This window comes from Mastacembelus armatus, chromosome 4 (genome assembly GCF_900324485.2).
Source record: "Mastacembelus armatus chromosome 4, fMasArm1.2, whole genome shotgun sequence".
Classification (NCBI taxonomy): Eukaryota; Metazoa; Chordata; class Actinopteri; order Synbranchiformes; family Mastacembelidae; genus Mastacembelus; species Mastacembelus armatus.
The window spans coordinates 8,192,603-8,207,039 of record NC_046636.1 but is presented as its reverse complement, the minus strand read 5'-3'; the positions used below and the strand labels follow the sequence as shown (position 1 = coordinate 8,207,039).

Here is a 14,437-nt window from a genome sequence, read left to right as displayed (position 1 = left end):
TGGATTGTGTGTGTGTAGTCATTGATCAAAATCAGTCACTGCACAGGAATGTGTTGTCATTTGTTACTTTCAAAACACTTTTTGTTAGTTTCCATACTGCTTGGCTAATTTCTCCTCCCCGTTGTGTAAAATGTTATTTCCTCTTAGTCACCGACCACTGCCAGACCAGAGGAAAACCACTGTGGCCTAAGGGTGTGCCAGGCTTTTAAGGAATATGTGTAATATTTCTGTAAAGTTAAAAAACATCATGGAACAAGTTTTGCAGTTTGCTTACACTTTTAGAGAACAGAGGATTGTCTATCCAGAGCCTGCTGTCTGGCACTTGTCCTGCAACTGGTCCATCACCTCTGCAACCTTTCGTTGTAATGTTTGGAGAGAGGGTTGTTGCTTGCTCAGATAAACTGATGGGAGGTAGAGGAGTGAGGCATCTCTTGGTCTTCTGGTGGTCGCAACACTCGAGAGCTGGTTTAGGGTGAGGTAAAGGTGGCAGCACAAGTTCAGGCCTTTGCGGTTGTTTGGTTTCAGGGGCTTTTTCCCAAGTTAATCCTGTGTAAGAGTCACTTGTACGGGGTGTTTGAACCTCTAATTTGATGACAGGTGAGTTCTTTTTGGTGCTGTTTTCAGGTTCATTTTCACTTGTGCAGCTGTTGTCCTCTTCTTTCCCCTCCTCCTCCTCCTCCTCTAGAATCTCCTTGGCCGAAGCCAAAACAGGCATCAGGTTGACACAAAGCTTCATTCTATTCCCAGATGTCTCACATGTAGTGGAACACTTGCCTGTCGTCAAGCGGCTTTCTAATGTCATAGCTTTAAGCTTCTCCGTTGACTTCACAGTTCTCAACCTGGGATTTGATTTCTTTACTTCCCCCACGATCATTGGAAAAGTGAGTGCTTCATGTTTTTCTAGTTTTACTGTCCTTGTCTTCTTCTCTTTCTCCATTCCAAATTTTGTACAAAAACACCTCAATTAATCTTCTCACATATTGTCCGAACATCTCTCTGAAAAAGCTTTATCAAATAAACAGTGCTGTCCAAACTCAACTGAGTTTTGTGCTCTGCTAAATACCTCCCAGCTCCTTCCCTCTCCAGAAGGAGAGAGAAGGAGCTGAGAACAATTGGGGAACTATGTGTCAGGCCTATTAAACTGGCTGTTATGGTAACACGCACACAAACTCAAGTGTTGAGTGAAAAAAAGTCAGTGTTATTTCAGATTATATCAAAGGATCAACGTTTGATCTGAAACCACTCGAAGATGCTGGACTATAAGGGAGGATTAAGGTGGAAGTGGATTTATTTTGATATTATGACAGGAATTATGTTTGATGAGGTGTATCAAAGATTGTCTATTAAGCACATGAATCACTCAGACACCTCTAACACACATTGTATGACCTACATATGAGATGCCACATTTTTACAAAAATCGTTTACTTTAGCTTCTATATTCTTTAAGGTGTGTACAAATGTACATATGCACTTAACTGGGATTGCATTTATATTTATATTTGTATAATAACACTTGATTAAATCACTCACAGACACACCGATGAACCAACAGATAATTATGCCCCAACTCTGCAGTTGCCTTCAGTCTACAGAGCATTTTAGCATGTTTTATTGTTTTTCTTTGTTTTGACCCACAGGTTATTTTAGTTCACTCTTCTTATCTTGTTGATTTCCCATTACTAGTTTTTATTTTATCAGCTTTTCCTAGTCTTATCCAAACCTGACAAAATCACAAATTAAATTGAAAAGAAAATCCATAGTCTCTTAAATGTGCTAAAAAAACAAACAAACAAACAAACAAACACAAAACGTGATATGTTGATGTGATTACATGTTTAACGTCTCACTACACGCAGACAGAGTGAGAGCTCTTAATTTTTTTCCACTCTTAGTGCCGCTGGTTCGGCTAGCAGCCAGGGAGCTAGCTACTAAACAAAACAATCTGCCAACAAAACAGTCACAGTTGTAACTTTTTAAGCGGGTTTATTTTGGAACACGGGTCCTCAAGGTCCACACCGTCGGTTTTGCTTGAATAAGATGGTCGTTTTGACAAGTGACAATGAAGAACAGGATTATATGTGAGTAAAAATGACGACTCTGTTCTCTTAGCAAGCTAATGTTAGTTAACAGAATTAGCTCCTGTAAATGGCAGCTGGTTAGTTTTAGTTAACATTAGGAGCTGGAACCGGTTCTAGATCAGCTCAAATCCTGCAGGGTGTCTTGTTAACCAGTGAAACATCTAGTTCCTGGTTTGGTTAACGTGGATATTTAGGTTTAACAAGCAGTTATGGGCCGTTTGCCTTTTAGCAGCTAACTGCCGTTAGCTCACCTGGATATGCTGCTTGTTTTTGATTGACAAAATCAAATCACCCCAGTTTCTACCAACAAATGATCGGGGTTTTCCTACAGCATAAATTTTTCCGCATTATATTGTTATCCTTGTTCCGTGTAAAGCTCGTGTTACAGAAGTGACACATTTAAAAATGTTTGTAATGTTTGTGCTGCAGCCACACCTGGCGACCACAGCGAGCCTGACGTTTACCTGCAGCCAGGAGTGAGCTAACGCTAGCTAACGCTAGCTAACGTAACCAGTCCAGGCAGATCGAGTCCTGTTATGTTGGTGAAGTGTTGCTTGCAACCTGCAGGGCTCAGGCAGAAATCTCAGCAGACTGTTGTCACACTACACCCACTGACCTACATCTGAAGCTGCTGCAGGAGGCTCCTCGGTGCTGTGGCCCATTTAAAATGCTGCAGAGATAAAATCACAGCTACAGTCAAGGAGAGATGATTAGTTACCCAAAAGCTCTTAGTTTACCAGCTTTTGTTGGGGTGTTAGGTGTACTGTTTTTTTTATTTTATTTTATTATATCTTACTAAACAGTGATTAGCTGTGATTGCACAGACTGTGCCATATAGATGCTGTATGATATTCGGGGCAGATTTTTGTAGAGATGCAAAACAGCAACAGTAAATTTCAGATGTTAGTGTCTGTTTCCCATCAGCAGTTTCTAGAGAGCCCATTTTGTACCTTCCAGCATGCAAAGGTTTGGACACCCATAAGTGTGTGTATACACCTACAGTGCTGTGTGAATGTTTTAGGCACTAAAAATACACATGGGATGCTTTTAATATAAATGACATAAATACTTTTTCATTTATGGTTTAACTTCATGCAAAGTGCAGTAAAGGGAACAAAACCTAAACCTAATCAGTATTCACTTAAAGAACTTAAAGAACATCGACCTCCCCTCCTTCACTGCTGCTCTCAACAAACTTTCATGTACAAATTATTCACCGTCCCTCTCCAACATGTTATCCAATTTCAACCGTGAGCTACGAAATCTACTCGACACCTTCGCCCCACTCAAAACTAGATCTGTATCCTTTACGCACTCTGCTCCATGGTACACCCCCGAACTTCGCCTCCTCAAAACCCAAGCCCGTCACCTTGAACGTCTCTTCAAAAAAACAGGTTCATCCACCCACAAGGACTTATACCTAAACCACATACTGAAGTACAAGCAAACCATTACTCAAACAAAATCTGACTTCTATGCCTCTCTTATTGTATCCGCCTCTGGCTCCACGCGTTCCCTCTTCTCCACTGTCAAAAATTTATTGGGCCCTCCCGATACTCCTCTCTTCCCCTCACTCTCCACCACCTTGTGCAATAACTTCCTGGATTTCTTCTCATCAAAAATCGAAAATATACACCAGCAATTTCCCCCCATCTGTGACACTGCGAACTGCCTCCACTGTACCTTACCCTGTCTATCAGTATCCTCCCTGCTTTCGAGTTTTATCATTCCACCCACCACGGTTATCTCTTCCCTGATCCTCAAATCCAAACCCTCAACCTGCAAACTTGACCCCCTACCAACCAACCTCGTCAAGCTCTGTCTCCCCTCTCTCCTTCCTCATGTTACCCACATTATTCACACTTCCCTCAGTTCTGGTATCGTACCCCCATCACTCAAGACAGCCATCATCACACCAATCCTAAAAAAACCTGGTCTCGATCCTGCGAACCTTAACAACTTCCGCCCTATCTCCAATCTCCCGTTCCTCCCTAAAATTCTTGAAAAAGTTGTCCACCACCAGGTCCATACCCACCTTGCCGCCAATAGCCTATACGAACACTTTCAATCTGGTTTCTGCCAACTTCACAGCACTGAAACTGCCCTGGTCAAAATCACCAACGACCTCCTAGTAGCCGCAGACTCTGGCCTTGTCTCCATCCTCATCCTCCTTGACCTAACTGCAGCTTTTGACACCATCTCACACAATATTCTCCTCCATCGCCTTGCTTCCATCGGCATAGCCGGCTCGGTCCTCTCATGGTTCACCTCCTACCTCTCTGACCGCACCCAGTCCGTCCATTTCCAGAACTTCCACTCTCAGCCCTCTACTGTCAGTTGTGGCGTGCCCCAGGGCTCTGTCCTGGGGCCCCTCCTCTTCATTATTTATCTCCTTCCTCTCGGACATATCTTTAGGCAACATAACATCAATTTCCACTGTTATGCAGACAACACCCAGCTCTACCTCTCTGCTGCTCCATCTTCTGCCCTCCCCCCTCCCTCCCTCCTTACCTGCTTACATAATATCAAATCCTGGTTCACCCATAACTTTTTGAAACTCAACCCCGACAAAACTGAAATTCTCCTCGTGGGCACCAAATCCACCCTTTCTAAAACCAGCACCTTCTCCATTCTAATTGACAACAATACTGTCCTCCCCTCCCCCCAAGTTAAAAGCCTGGGTGTCATCCTAGACAGTACTCTCTCCTTCACTCAGCATATCAATACCACTACCCGGTCGGCCTACTCCCATCTCCGTAACATAAACCGCATCCGTTCTTCACTCACCATCGATAGCACGGCCATACTTGTTAATGCCTTTGTCACCTCTCGTTTGGACTACTGTAACTCACTCCTCACTGGTCTACCTCTCAAATCACTTCATAAACTACAACTTGTCCAGAACTCTGCTGCCCGAATCATCGCCAGAACTCCATTCTCACATCATATTACCCCTGTCCTTAAACAACTTCACTGGCTTCCTGTGTCCTTCCGTATAAACTATAAAATCCTCCTCCTCACCTACAAAGCCCTCCACTCTATTGCCCCACCATACATCACAGATCTACTTCATATCTATTCTCCGCCTCGTACTCTCCGCTCCTCCAGTTCCACTCTCCTCTGCACCCCTACAGTGCGCCTGGCCACCATGGGCGCTAGATCCTTCAGCCACACTGCGCCCCGCCTTTGGAACATTCTCCCTCATCGCATCCGGTCGTCTCTGGACTTATCAACTTTTAAATCATCACTCAAAACGTATCTGTTCCGTATAGCGTTTTCCACCTAACTCTCTTAACTTCCCAAAGCAGCCCGTGATGTTCTACCACCCTCTGCCTATTTCATATTGTCTCATATTGTTTCATATTTGTTGTTCTGTCATCTGGGTTTTTGTGTTTCAATTTGCTTTTGCTGTACATCGCCCACTTCCTGGATGCTCTGCACTTTTGCCTTTACATTCTGGCCCTCTGTTTATGCATTGTTGTTATTGTTGTTTTAATGCACTCTATGTATTTCATGCTGTATGCTTCCTTTTTCTCTCTGTAAGGTGACCTTGAGAGTTTGAAAGGTGCCATGAAATAAAATTTATTATTATTATTATTATTATTCAGCTGTTTCCCCTTTGCCCTTAAACCAGCAGCAGTTCTTTCAGGTTTCTTCTTGTACGGAGTTTCTCCTGGTACTTTGCAGCACCTTGGAGAAGCTGCTGCAGTTCTTCTGTAGATACAGGCTGTCCCAGTGTCTTCTATGTCCTCAGGTGATCCTAGACACCATGCTGCTCTGCTCAGGGCTCTGTGGGGGTCAGACCATCTGCTGCAGGAGTTCTGGTTTTTCTTGCCTTTGAAAAGAGTTCTTCTTGTGGGCTTGTTGTCATTGTGATAAGAATCTAAAATATCTAAATTGCCTAAAACCTCTGCACAGTAGCAGCAAATGTGCATTAAAAATAAGCATTTATAAAGTGTTACTGTTTCTTTGATTTCATAAAACAGAAGGAAAAAAAATTAGCAGATAAAAATTAAAACTCAGTAATTGTTGTAATTATAGGGCTCCATCTTGTAAATGGTATTTACACCAACATCAAAGTCATAATTATGTCTTTCTTTTGTGTGAATGCCCTGATACATCTAGCTTGACCCTTACTAGTACGCAACTGACTTAAAACCACACAGAGAGATAGAATGTCATTCTTTGTACTTAAGCCCCAATTGGATGTGGTATGTTCTTGTTCCATCACAGTATTTTAATCCTCACTTGATCAACTCTGTAACTATACAAACATCTCGCTTACGTCAATGCTCACAAGTCCTTAACACTGGAATCTTTCACATCTCCACTATACATCTTTTATCATATGAATGTGACACGTCTGTTTACCCTGTTCATCCTGAAGTATTAGTTTCTGTGTGTGCCTGTACTCTCACTAGGTGGTCTCAGTCTTTTTTGGATATGTAATCGCAGACTAAACAAGTGGTGCATGCAGTCGATGCACTAGAAAACGTACAAGTTAACTACATCCCTTCAATATAAAGCAATTCAGATTGCAAAGATCTGAGGAGTCTGTAATTCCGCCTTAATGATATGTGTGGCTAAACTGGCTCAGCTGACCTCCTGCCCTCTTGTTTTCCCAGCCTGATAGAGGAGCGTAAATGCTCCTCCCTGCCCAGCTCTCCCGCCAAGCGAGTGTCTCCCACCAAAAAGAAGCAGTTCTTTATCAACCAAGCCATCCGCAACTCTGACCTCATTCCTAGAGCCAAAGGCAAGAAGAGCCTCCGCCGACAGGAGAACAGTAAGCTCTCATTTCTCATTGTCACATTAGAAGGTGCTTTCATTCACTGAATGCTCAATGATGGCAGGAAAACCTTTAAGGGGTTTACACATCTGGTTACAGTCGGTAGGGAGTACTACTAAAAAATTTCTGATAGAGTTCCTTAAATGTGTCACATGCACACACACAGATTTTGTGTTGAAATCGATGGAAAAGAGCATTTCTATTGAATCGCTCTTGCTAATAAAAATGTCAGTATGTATGTTTTCTTTAATCTAAAGAATTAACATTTTATTTGCATAGATCTGCTGTTCAGGTTCTAGTTAGATAACAGCTGTCATTCTGTCTCTTCACCCCTCCTCTGAAAATCAGCACGCTTTCTCGCTAATCTGCTCGAGAGGGACGAGTGCTCCAAAGATGATCTGGAGGTTTGCAGTACTCCAGCCATCCCGTCCATCTTCACCGAAGCCTGCACCAACGGAAACTACATAGAGGTAGGTCAGCTCTGTTTGTGGAAGTCTGCCTTGCTCACACTTTACTGTCATTTTGGATTCAGTTCTGACATTTTACCCTGCTTGCAGTTTATCACATTCACTATTGTCTTTAGAACTTTTCCTAAACCTGTGATCCAGGCATGATGTTAAATCTATAGAAACCAAATGAAATAATCCTTAGCTTTTAAACTGATTAGTCTTAACTTATTGTCCCGTCTTTCAGCCATGGAATGACTTCATGAACTGCTCCGGGGAGGAGCAGGAGAGGCTGTTGGCTCTGTTGGAGAAGGACGAGGCCAAGAAGAAACACACCAACCGGCTCCTTAAAGACCAGAGGAATGGTGAGTGTCTTAGTTTAGCAATTTGTCTTTGTTTGTTTTTTGGTGGTGGCTGTTCGACCGACCGTCACTCCTCTCTTCACAGTAAATCCTGCCTTCACTGCTCAGGACTGCTTCCAGAGGATCGATCGCAGGCTGCGAGTGACTCTGAAGCGGAAACAAATCCCCCTGGTTAGTGACATGCCCTCCCTTTATGCTTGGAAACTAAATGTTAGGTCACTCACCATGTCAGTAGAGTAGGTTGAAATTTGTATGCATCTAGATATACACACTAGCTTCAGACTTAAGTTCAGTTGCAGACCCTCAACTTCTCAGCAGTTTTCCTCAATTTCCTCTCCATGTTCACGCTCACAGGGAACTCTGGAAGTACTTGAGGAACACCTTCTGCGCTTCTTCAACACTCAACCTCAGTCAGTTTACACAACCAACCTCGCCAGCAGGTGGAAATCTTCTTTCTATATTCAGGGTGTCAGCAGTTTTTAAACTCTTAAACATCAAATAACTGTAGAAATGAGGTTTTGAAATTTGAAGTTGAAGGTCTGATAAAAGTGCTGAAGTCTTTTAGAAGTTTTAAGTTACCCTAAGTAACTTAATTCTATCAATAACATTATGGAAGATCTATGAGTCTATGCAGCTCTGTTTAGACTGGCTTTAGAGCTATCTGAGCATGTTCACCTAATGATCATTCCAATATGAAAAGATGAAAATCCAGACTGATGGATCCTAATTATCTTTCCTCAGATCTATATTAGATTACATGAATCTAATGTAGAGCTAATGAATCTAATTATACACAAGTGGAGTCATTGCAGCAGCAGGAAACGCAACTAAATTGTGAGAAAATGAAAACAAGTGGCAATGAACATAAAAATACATTATAGTTATTGAATTATACAGGGAATCCAGGTCACCACAACAACAGTTTAATACTCAGTTTGATGATGAGTGCTAAAAGGACACTAAGGAGGGGAGGAGTGAAAAGTCATGTTTCTGCTGTTTGTGTTTGTGAATCAGTTTTGAGCGACTGCTGCTTCATGCCGTCTGCCAGTATATGGACCTCGTCTCAGCGAGTGAGTGGAAGCACACTTTTTTTTTTTTTTTTTTTTCCACCTTAAATATGATGGAGAATCCTGCATGAGCATCAACGTCAGGATTTCTGTTTTTCCATCTGTGCAGCCATGCAGATGTACACATTAACTTTTGAGTCCTGTAAATTCTCCCATGTCAGTGATGTTTCCTTCCATGTATATGTCTGTGTGTGCTGGGTAACTTTGAGTTGATATATGGCTTCTCCACAAAGAAATAACTGAAGAAAACAATACATACATTTTTGCCTCTCAGTAGTAGAATTTTAAGAAAGACACTTGAGAGTCATTACACATGAGAGTGATTACAGTTTGTTTGTTGGGCCCTCAGGCACCAGCTACAACGGGTTACGTCAGACTGAAGTGGTGAACAAACAAGACAAGTTTCTGCCTCCTGCACTTCTGCTGTCTGCGTACCTGGAGCAGATGAGCTGAGATTGGGACCGAGCTTTCTCCACATGGCTGCGCTGCAGGCAGGAGGTCTGACATGTAAATGAGGCACACAGTCTGTATGTGATCTTGTCATGTCGACCACAGTCAGCGAACAGCTGGAAGATGTCTGCTTCTTTATGGTCGGTCTCTGGGTTCTGTAGTAAATTTTCCATGAACTTTATCCATAAACAAATTGAAGATTTGTACGCAGTACATGCTAAATATTAGATATTAAATAGATATTATTTTGGCATGTTAACTGTGAGTATGTTAATGTATGTTAATGTCAGAGAACAGCTGACAGATTTAACATAACCACTTTTCTCACTGTAAATTCACCATGATCTGAAATTTGACATGGAGTTCATGGTAATTGCAAAAAAGGTATCAACAAATGCCATTTGGATTATGATGACAGAATTTATTTTTAAGCCACACATTCATGTGATTTCTACACATCTGTATACAGACAGTGGACAAGAAGTCATGGATCAAAATAATACAGCAGCTTCTGCAAAGAATTTATGGCAGGGCTATTTAATAGCTATGAAGGGAGTCAGCCTGCATAGCCTGCATATGCTGTACATCCATACACACAATTGTTCTAATTTTGTTGGCATGTTGCAGGAGCTGATCTTTTTTTTTTTTTTTTGCAACATGAATGGATCATTAATTGTCATTGTTTTTTATAGTGCAAATATTAGGAAGTCGCAATTTGAGTTAGATCATCACGGTCTCACTGTGATCACCTCTACAAATCAGACTATGACATGGAATGACACAGAAGGCGCACCATATAATGTATGGTGTTTAATGGATGGTGTTGTATGCACCATTTTGGAATAAAGTGTAGGGAAAATCCCCCAAAAGGTTTGAGTTACTCTGGAAAAGGACAGAAAGAGTTTAAAGACATTATGTGTTTTCAAAACGTAACAGCAGTGTCTAGGTGCTTCTACTCTCAAACGCTGATTTCTACTCAGGTTATGGAGCATTCATCGCACCACGTGACATGCCTCGAATTGATATTGTAGTCCGACAGAGTGACAGATGTGATTATGTCATTTTCCATCGTTATAGCATATATTCTGTAATATAGTCTTCACATAACACAAGTTCCAATTTTGCGATTTCTTTTCAAAGTTAAGGCAACATTTTAACCCACTGGGCTGTGAACTCACAGTTAACATTTATTTCAATGAAGCACAAATGCATGACAGTATCCTGGAAAATTTACTTTGGAACCCGTTCCTGCTGTATAAAGTCTCAGATGTGCACCTCTGTTTAGGCCATTTCAACCCTGTATAGCTAATAGCTAGTGACAGTTTCTAAAGGTGCTGACAGAGAATCTGCTCTACTGCTTCAGGAACTGCACCACTGCCTGAAAGATTAGCCTGTAGGATTTATGTAAGTAGTGAGGTATGACGCATGAATATTAATAATCTCTCTGCATTATGTGAACAGACACATCACTCATCGTCGTCGATAAACGTCTCTTGTCAAGGGTGTGACATAACAGCTTCAAATATGCTTGGGAAGTAAAGTAATTCTTTAATAATCTTTTATTTTATGTGTAAGAAGAAAACCTCTTCTTACATGAGGTTACCATGTCTTCAGGATTAACTTTGGGATCTTTTGTCTATATGCTTTTCTCTGCTATCTTTGTCTAGCCTTGTCTACTCCAGTTGTGTTTCAGCTGCAATTTTCTCTCATCTGAAGGCTGCGCCTACATTTTAGCCAACAGCTGTCAGTATTGATCAAGTAGCGACTGGGAGTACAAAACCCAAATGTCTGTGACTTGAAAGATTGTTTTAGATTTGAAATTCAAGTCCATTTTTTTCCACTCACAAGCTTAAAGCACATGATTGTATGGCAGCACTGTGGTTGAACAAATACAATTCAATTGCTGCTGCTGTCTTAGTAATGTGCTGCTTTCACCGCACACTGGTTTAGAAAAGGTGTAAATGGCATTTTAGTCACAGTCAATGCTCAAGGACAACATAAGGAACTATATTATTAATAAAACCTGCTAGGGTTCCTGCACTTTTAGATTTATTGATGGATTTTTCTCAGCGTGCGCAGTGTTAACTCAGTTTACATTTAATACATTGCTACAACATTTGGCAGTTTTATTCTGGTCATAGAATAATTTGTGTATACAGTGGATGTTACACTGAATATAACCACAATTAAGGTGTAATGACGATAAAAACCTGAGTTTTAACTTTTGTTACGACTCAAAATTTACATTATCAACCCCAGAAAAGCACTTATGCCTTATGAAGACACATTTCTATGTTTTACATATCTTTGTAAATTTGTACTTGACTGGATTTGGAAACACAGTTTCTCAGCTTATTTAAAGGTAATTGTATCTCTGTTTTTTTTAATATATACTGTCTTTGGCAGTGTAACAACCTGTTGGTGCATTTGATCAACAACCAAAGTTTATGTTGTTACATGGAAATCCAGCTTCTCAGGCTTTCAACTTCTCACTCTGAATGTCATGTAGTGATTCACATGGTGTCATATTCTGTGTACTGTGTACTTTCTCCAAGATGAATCCATCTGGATCATGCTCACCCTAGCACCCCGGGGCGCTGCCAACTTTTTAAAATAACTGTAGATGTAGTGCTGTAAAAAAAAAAAAAAAAAAAAAAAAAAAAACTCGGGTAATTGACTTGTGCCAACGTTTGAACTGAAAAAGCCTATAATAGTCTGAAAGCTTTATACGCTAGTCTAAAACATCTTTCTGTATTTAATGGTATGTGTGTGCTACAGTACCTATTTATATTTATCACTGCAACTATTAAATAATTTAAGATATTTTTGTTTCCCTGTGTACTTTTTAATTAAAAATTCTGAAAGCCATGTTTGAGAAGACAGTCTATCATCAGTGGTGGGAATACAAATGTACTACTTCAGGAAAAGTAACAATATCCCACTTGAAAGCCACATATTTATTAGTAAAATTAATGCATTCACAAGAAAAGTTACAGATTTATTAGGAAAAAAAGTAAACAGATTTATTAGCAAAGTATCCAAAGTAAAAATGCTTGTAATGCAAAATAAAATTAAATATTTTAAGTTTCTCATAGTCTACTTTGTATGACTGGAAAGCTCAGCTGTTATGCTTTAACTCTTACCTGTAGATGGCGCACTAATACAAAAAGATACAGATTATTAGTAACCAGGGGTCTGAACTAGTCAGATCCAGGAAATGCCTAATGTACTGTGGTGCATAAACAATCGGATGTTTGCATAATCAGTTCTGAAATATACTAAAGACAATAAACTAACCCAATTAATGTAAACACACAAAAAGAACACTCAAGTTAAAGTAATCTATTCTTCCATTACAGTGGTTTTCAGAATAAAATGGTCAATAGAGGCCGTATTCTCTGAACATATCAGCGATTAAAAAAAAATCAAAATGTCAAGAACAATCTCAAAAATCATGACATCACATGGCAAACGCAAACTGCATTTACGAACAAGAGCAGCAATCACAGTAAAACCAATCAACATGAATATACTATACTGTAGGAAGGAAGTTCACAACTACATGTTGTTTAACTGCATGTGACCCACCTTCATTTGCCCCTTGCTCTAAATATTTGGGAGAATTAAACTTTATATTGAAACAGAAACTAACAGCGCCACTGTGCACTTTGGCTTCATTTATAACTAAGGTACGCTCAAAAATCCAACACAGTTTTCTGCTTTTTTACAGTAAGGATATAATACATTATGGTTTCTAAAATATATGTTCTGCATTTTATTGTGTTTTCATCACTTACTTTTTGTTGTTATTTGGTGCTCATATAATTGTGGGTATGAAACTGGACACTGGCAGAGGCTCGTTTAAGCTGAAATGCAAGTCATCTATAATTATTTTGGTATTGGGTGTAAAATTATAGTTGTCGTCACTCCAGCCACACATTTGATTTTAATGTCATCTCTCACTGTGTCAGGGCAATGAACACATTTCTCTCCTGGATCCCATTACATGTGATGAGAGAGACAGAGGATCGTTTTTCTGTTTTAAATATCTTGCGCGCTTTATTTTAGTAAACAGCTGAAACCGACCACCAACCACTGATCATTCACAGCACAGTTTTTTTCCTCCAAGAGTAAAGTCATTGGTGGAGATAGGTGATGTGGCGACTTCCTTTTTGCAGCTGACAACAATTCTGTAATGAGGACAGAAAAGCTTTATTTAAATGTGGCAGAAAGGTTTATTTTTTGTTAGTTTGTACCATGTGGTTTGGTCTGTGTGTCAATTGGCCAGTCTTTTGTTTATGTTGCCTTGTTTTTGTTTTTTTTCCCTCTGGGTTGATAATGTGATACATAAGCACAAGTTTACGTCTAACAATTATGAAAAAAAGTCTTAAAGTTGTATAGTTTTAAATCACAGGGCCAAACTAAACTTTTAGAGTGCCCTTGGGCAAAGATTTGTTTTTGGGCCCCAATTACCCCCACCCCCGCATACAAGCAGTTTCCTTATTTCCCCAGAAACCCACCAATATTCCAGTGGTAATTTGGTTAATTTCTAAACAAAAATGCCAACATTCATTGGCACCAGCGTCTCAAATGTGAATATTTCCATTTGCTATGAAACTTAACATCTGAGCTTTTCACTGTTGGTCAGACCAAAAAAAAAAAAAAAAGCAATGTGAATATGTTTTCTGACAATTATTACACACAAACAAGTGTCAGGTGGATAAATAATGAAAAAAATTGAAATTGCAGCCTTACAGTATTTCTGTGCTGAAATAGTACTGCCTTACCTGAGATTTTTATGTTTTTATGTTTTGTTCATTTTGATAAAAACATCAAAACCAGACACCAATTGCAGATTTTTAAGGTTAAGTCTAACTTTGCTTCAAATATGACTAATGGCTACAGTTATTATTGATATCTCAAACACAATCTTGTGTTTAGTATTGTTAATCGATTTATCTCAGTCTGATCTTTTGAGTTTGCAGGTGAGTTACCCTCAGCCAAATAAACTACTTACCCTCCTTCATATTTTCTAAATGAATGTCAGGAAGTTTTATGAAATGAAATGAAACTGTATTAATAATTTACATAAAACTAAATTACCAATAAGGGTATAGGTAGTAATATTAGGAACAGCTATTTTATGCAGTTTCACACTAGAATATTTCATTTTCCCTTCAGCCTCCTGCTGAACAGGGCCTCTAAGGGACCGTCATTAAAAATCATCTTTGAGAGGAAATGCAAA

At 39.9% G+C, this 14,437-nt stretch overlaps 1 protein-coding gene across 1 annotated transcript; it reads left to right on the top strand.

Moving 5' to 3' along the window:
• Positions 1-1,902: 1,902 nt before the first annotated feature.
• r3hdm4 (R3H domain containing 4) lies at positions 1,903-12,015 on the top strand. Its single transcript, XM_026323784.1, has 8 exons — positions 1,903-2,081; positions 6,707-6,864; positions 7,216-7,337; positions 7,561-7,678; positions 7,761-7,846; positions 8,030-8,115; positions 8,690-8,745; positions 9,092-12,015. Exons 1-8 carry the CDS (start codon positions 2,041-2,043, stop codon positions 9,193-9,195), a joined length of 771 nt encoding a protein of 256 aa, XP_026179569.1. The 5' UTR covers positions 1,903-2,040; the 3' UTR covers positions 9,196-12,015.
• Positions 12,016-14,437: the final 2,422 nt, after the last annotated feature.

Excerpts from the sequence above, each read along its gene's own strand:
- r3hdm4 (XM_026323784.1), top strand. The coding sequence starts at position 2,041 with ATGGTCGTTTTGACAAGTGACAATGAAGAACAGGATTATAT. Across the intron at positions 7,338-7,560 it reads CCAACGGAAACTACATAGAG|CCATGGAATGACTTCATGAA; the intron begins GTAGGTCAGCTC and ends CCCGTCTTTCAG. Across the intron at positions 7,679-7,760 it reads CCTTAAAGACCAGAGGAATG|TAAATCCTGCCTTCACTGCT; the intron begins GTGAGTGTCTTA and ends CTCTCTTCACAG.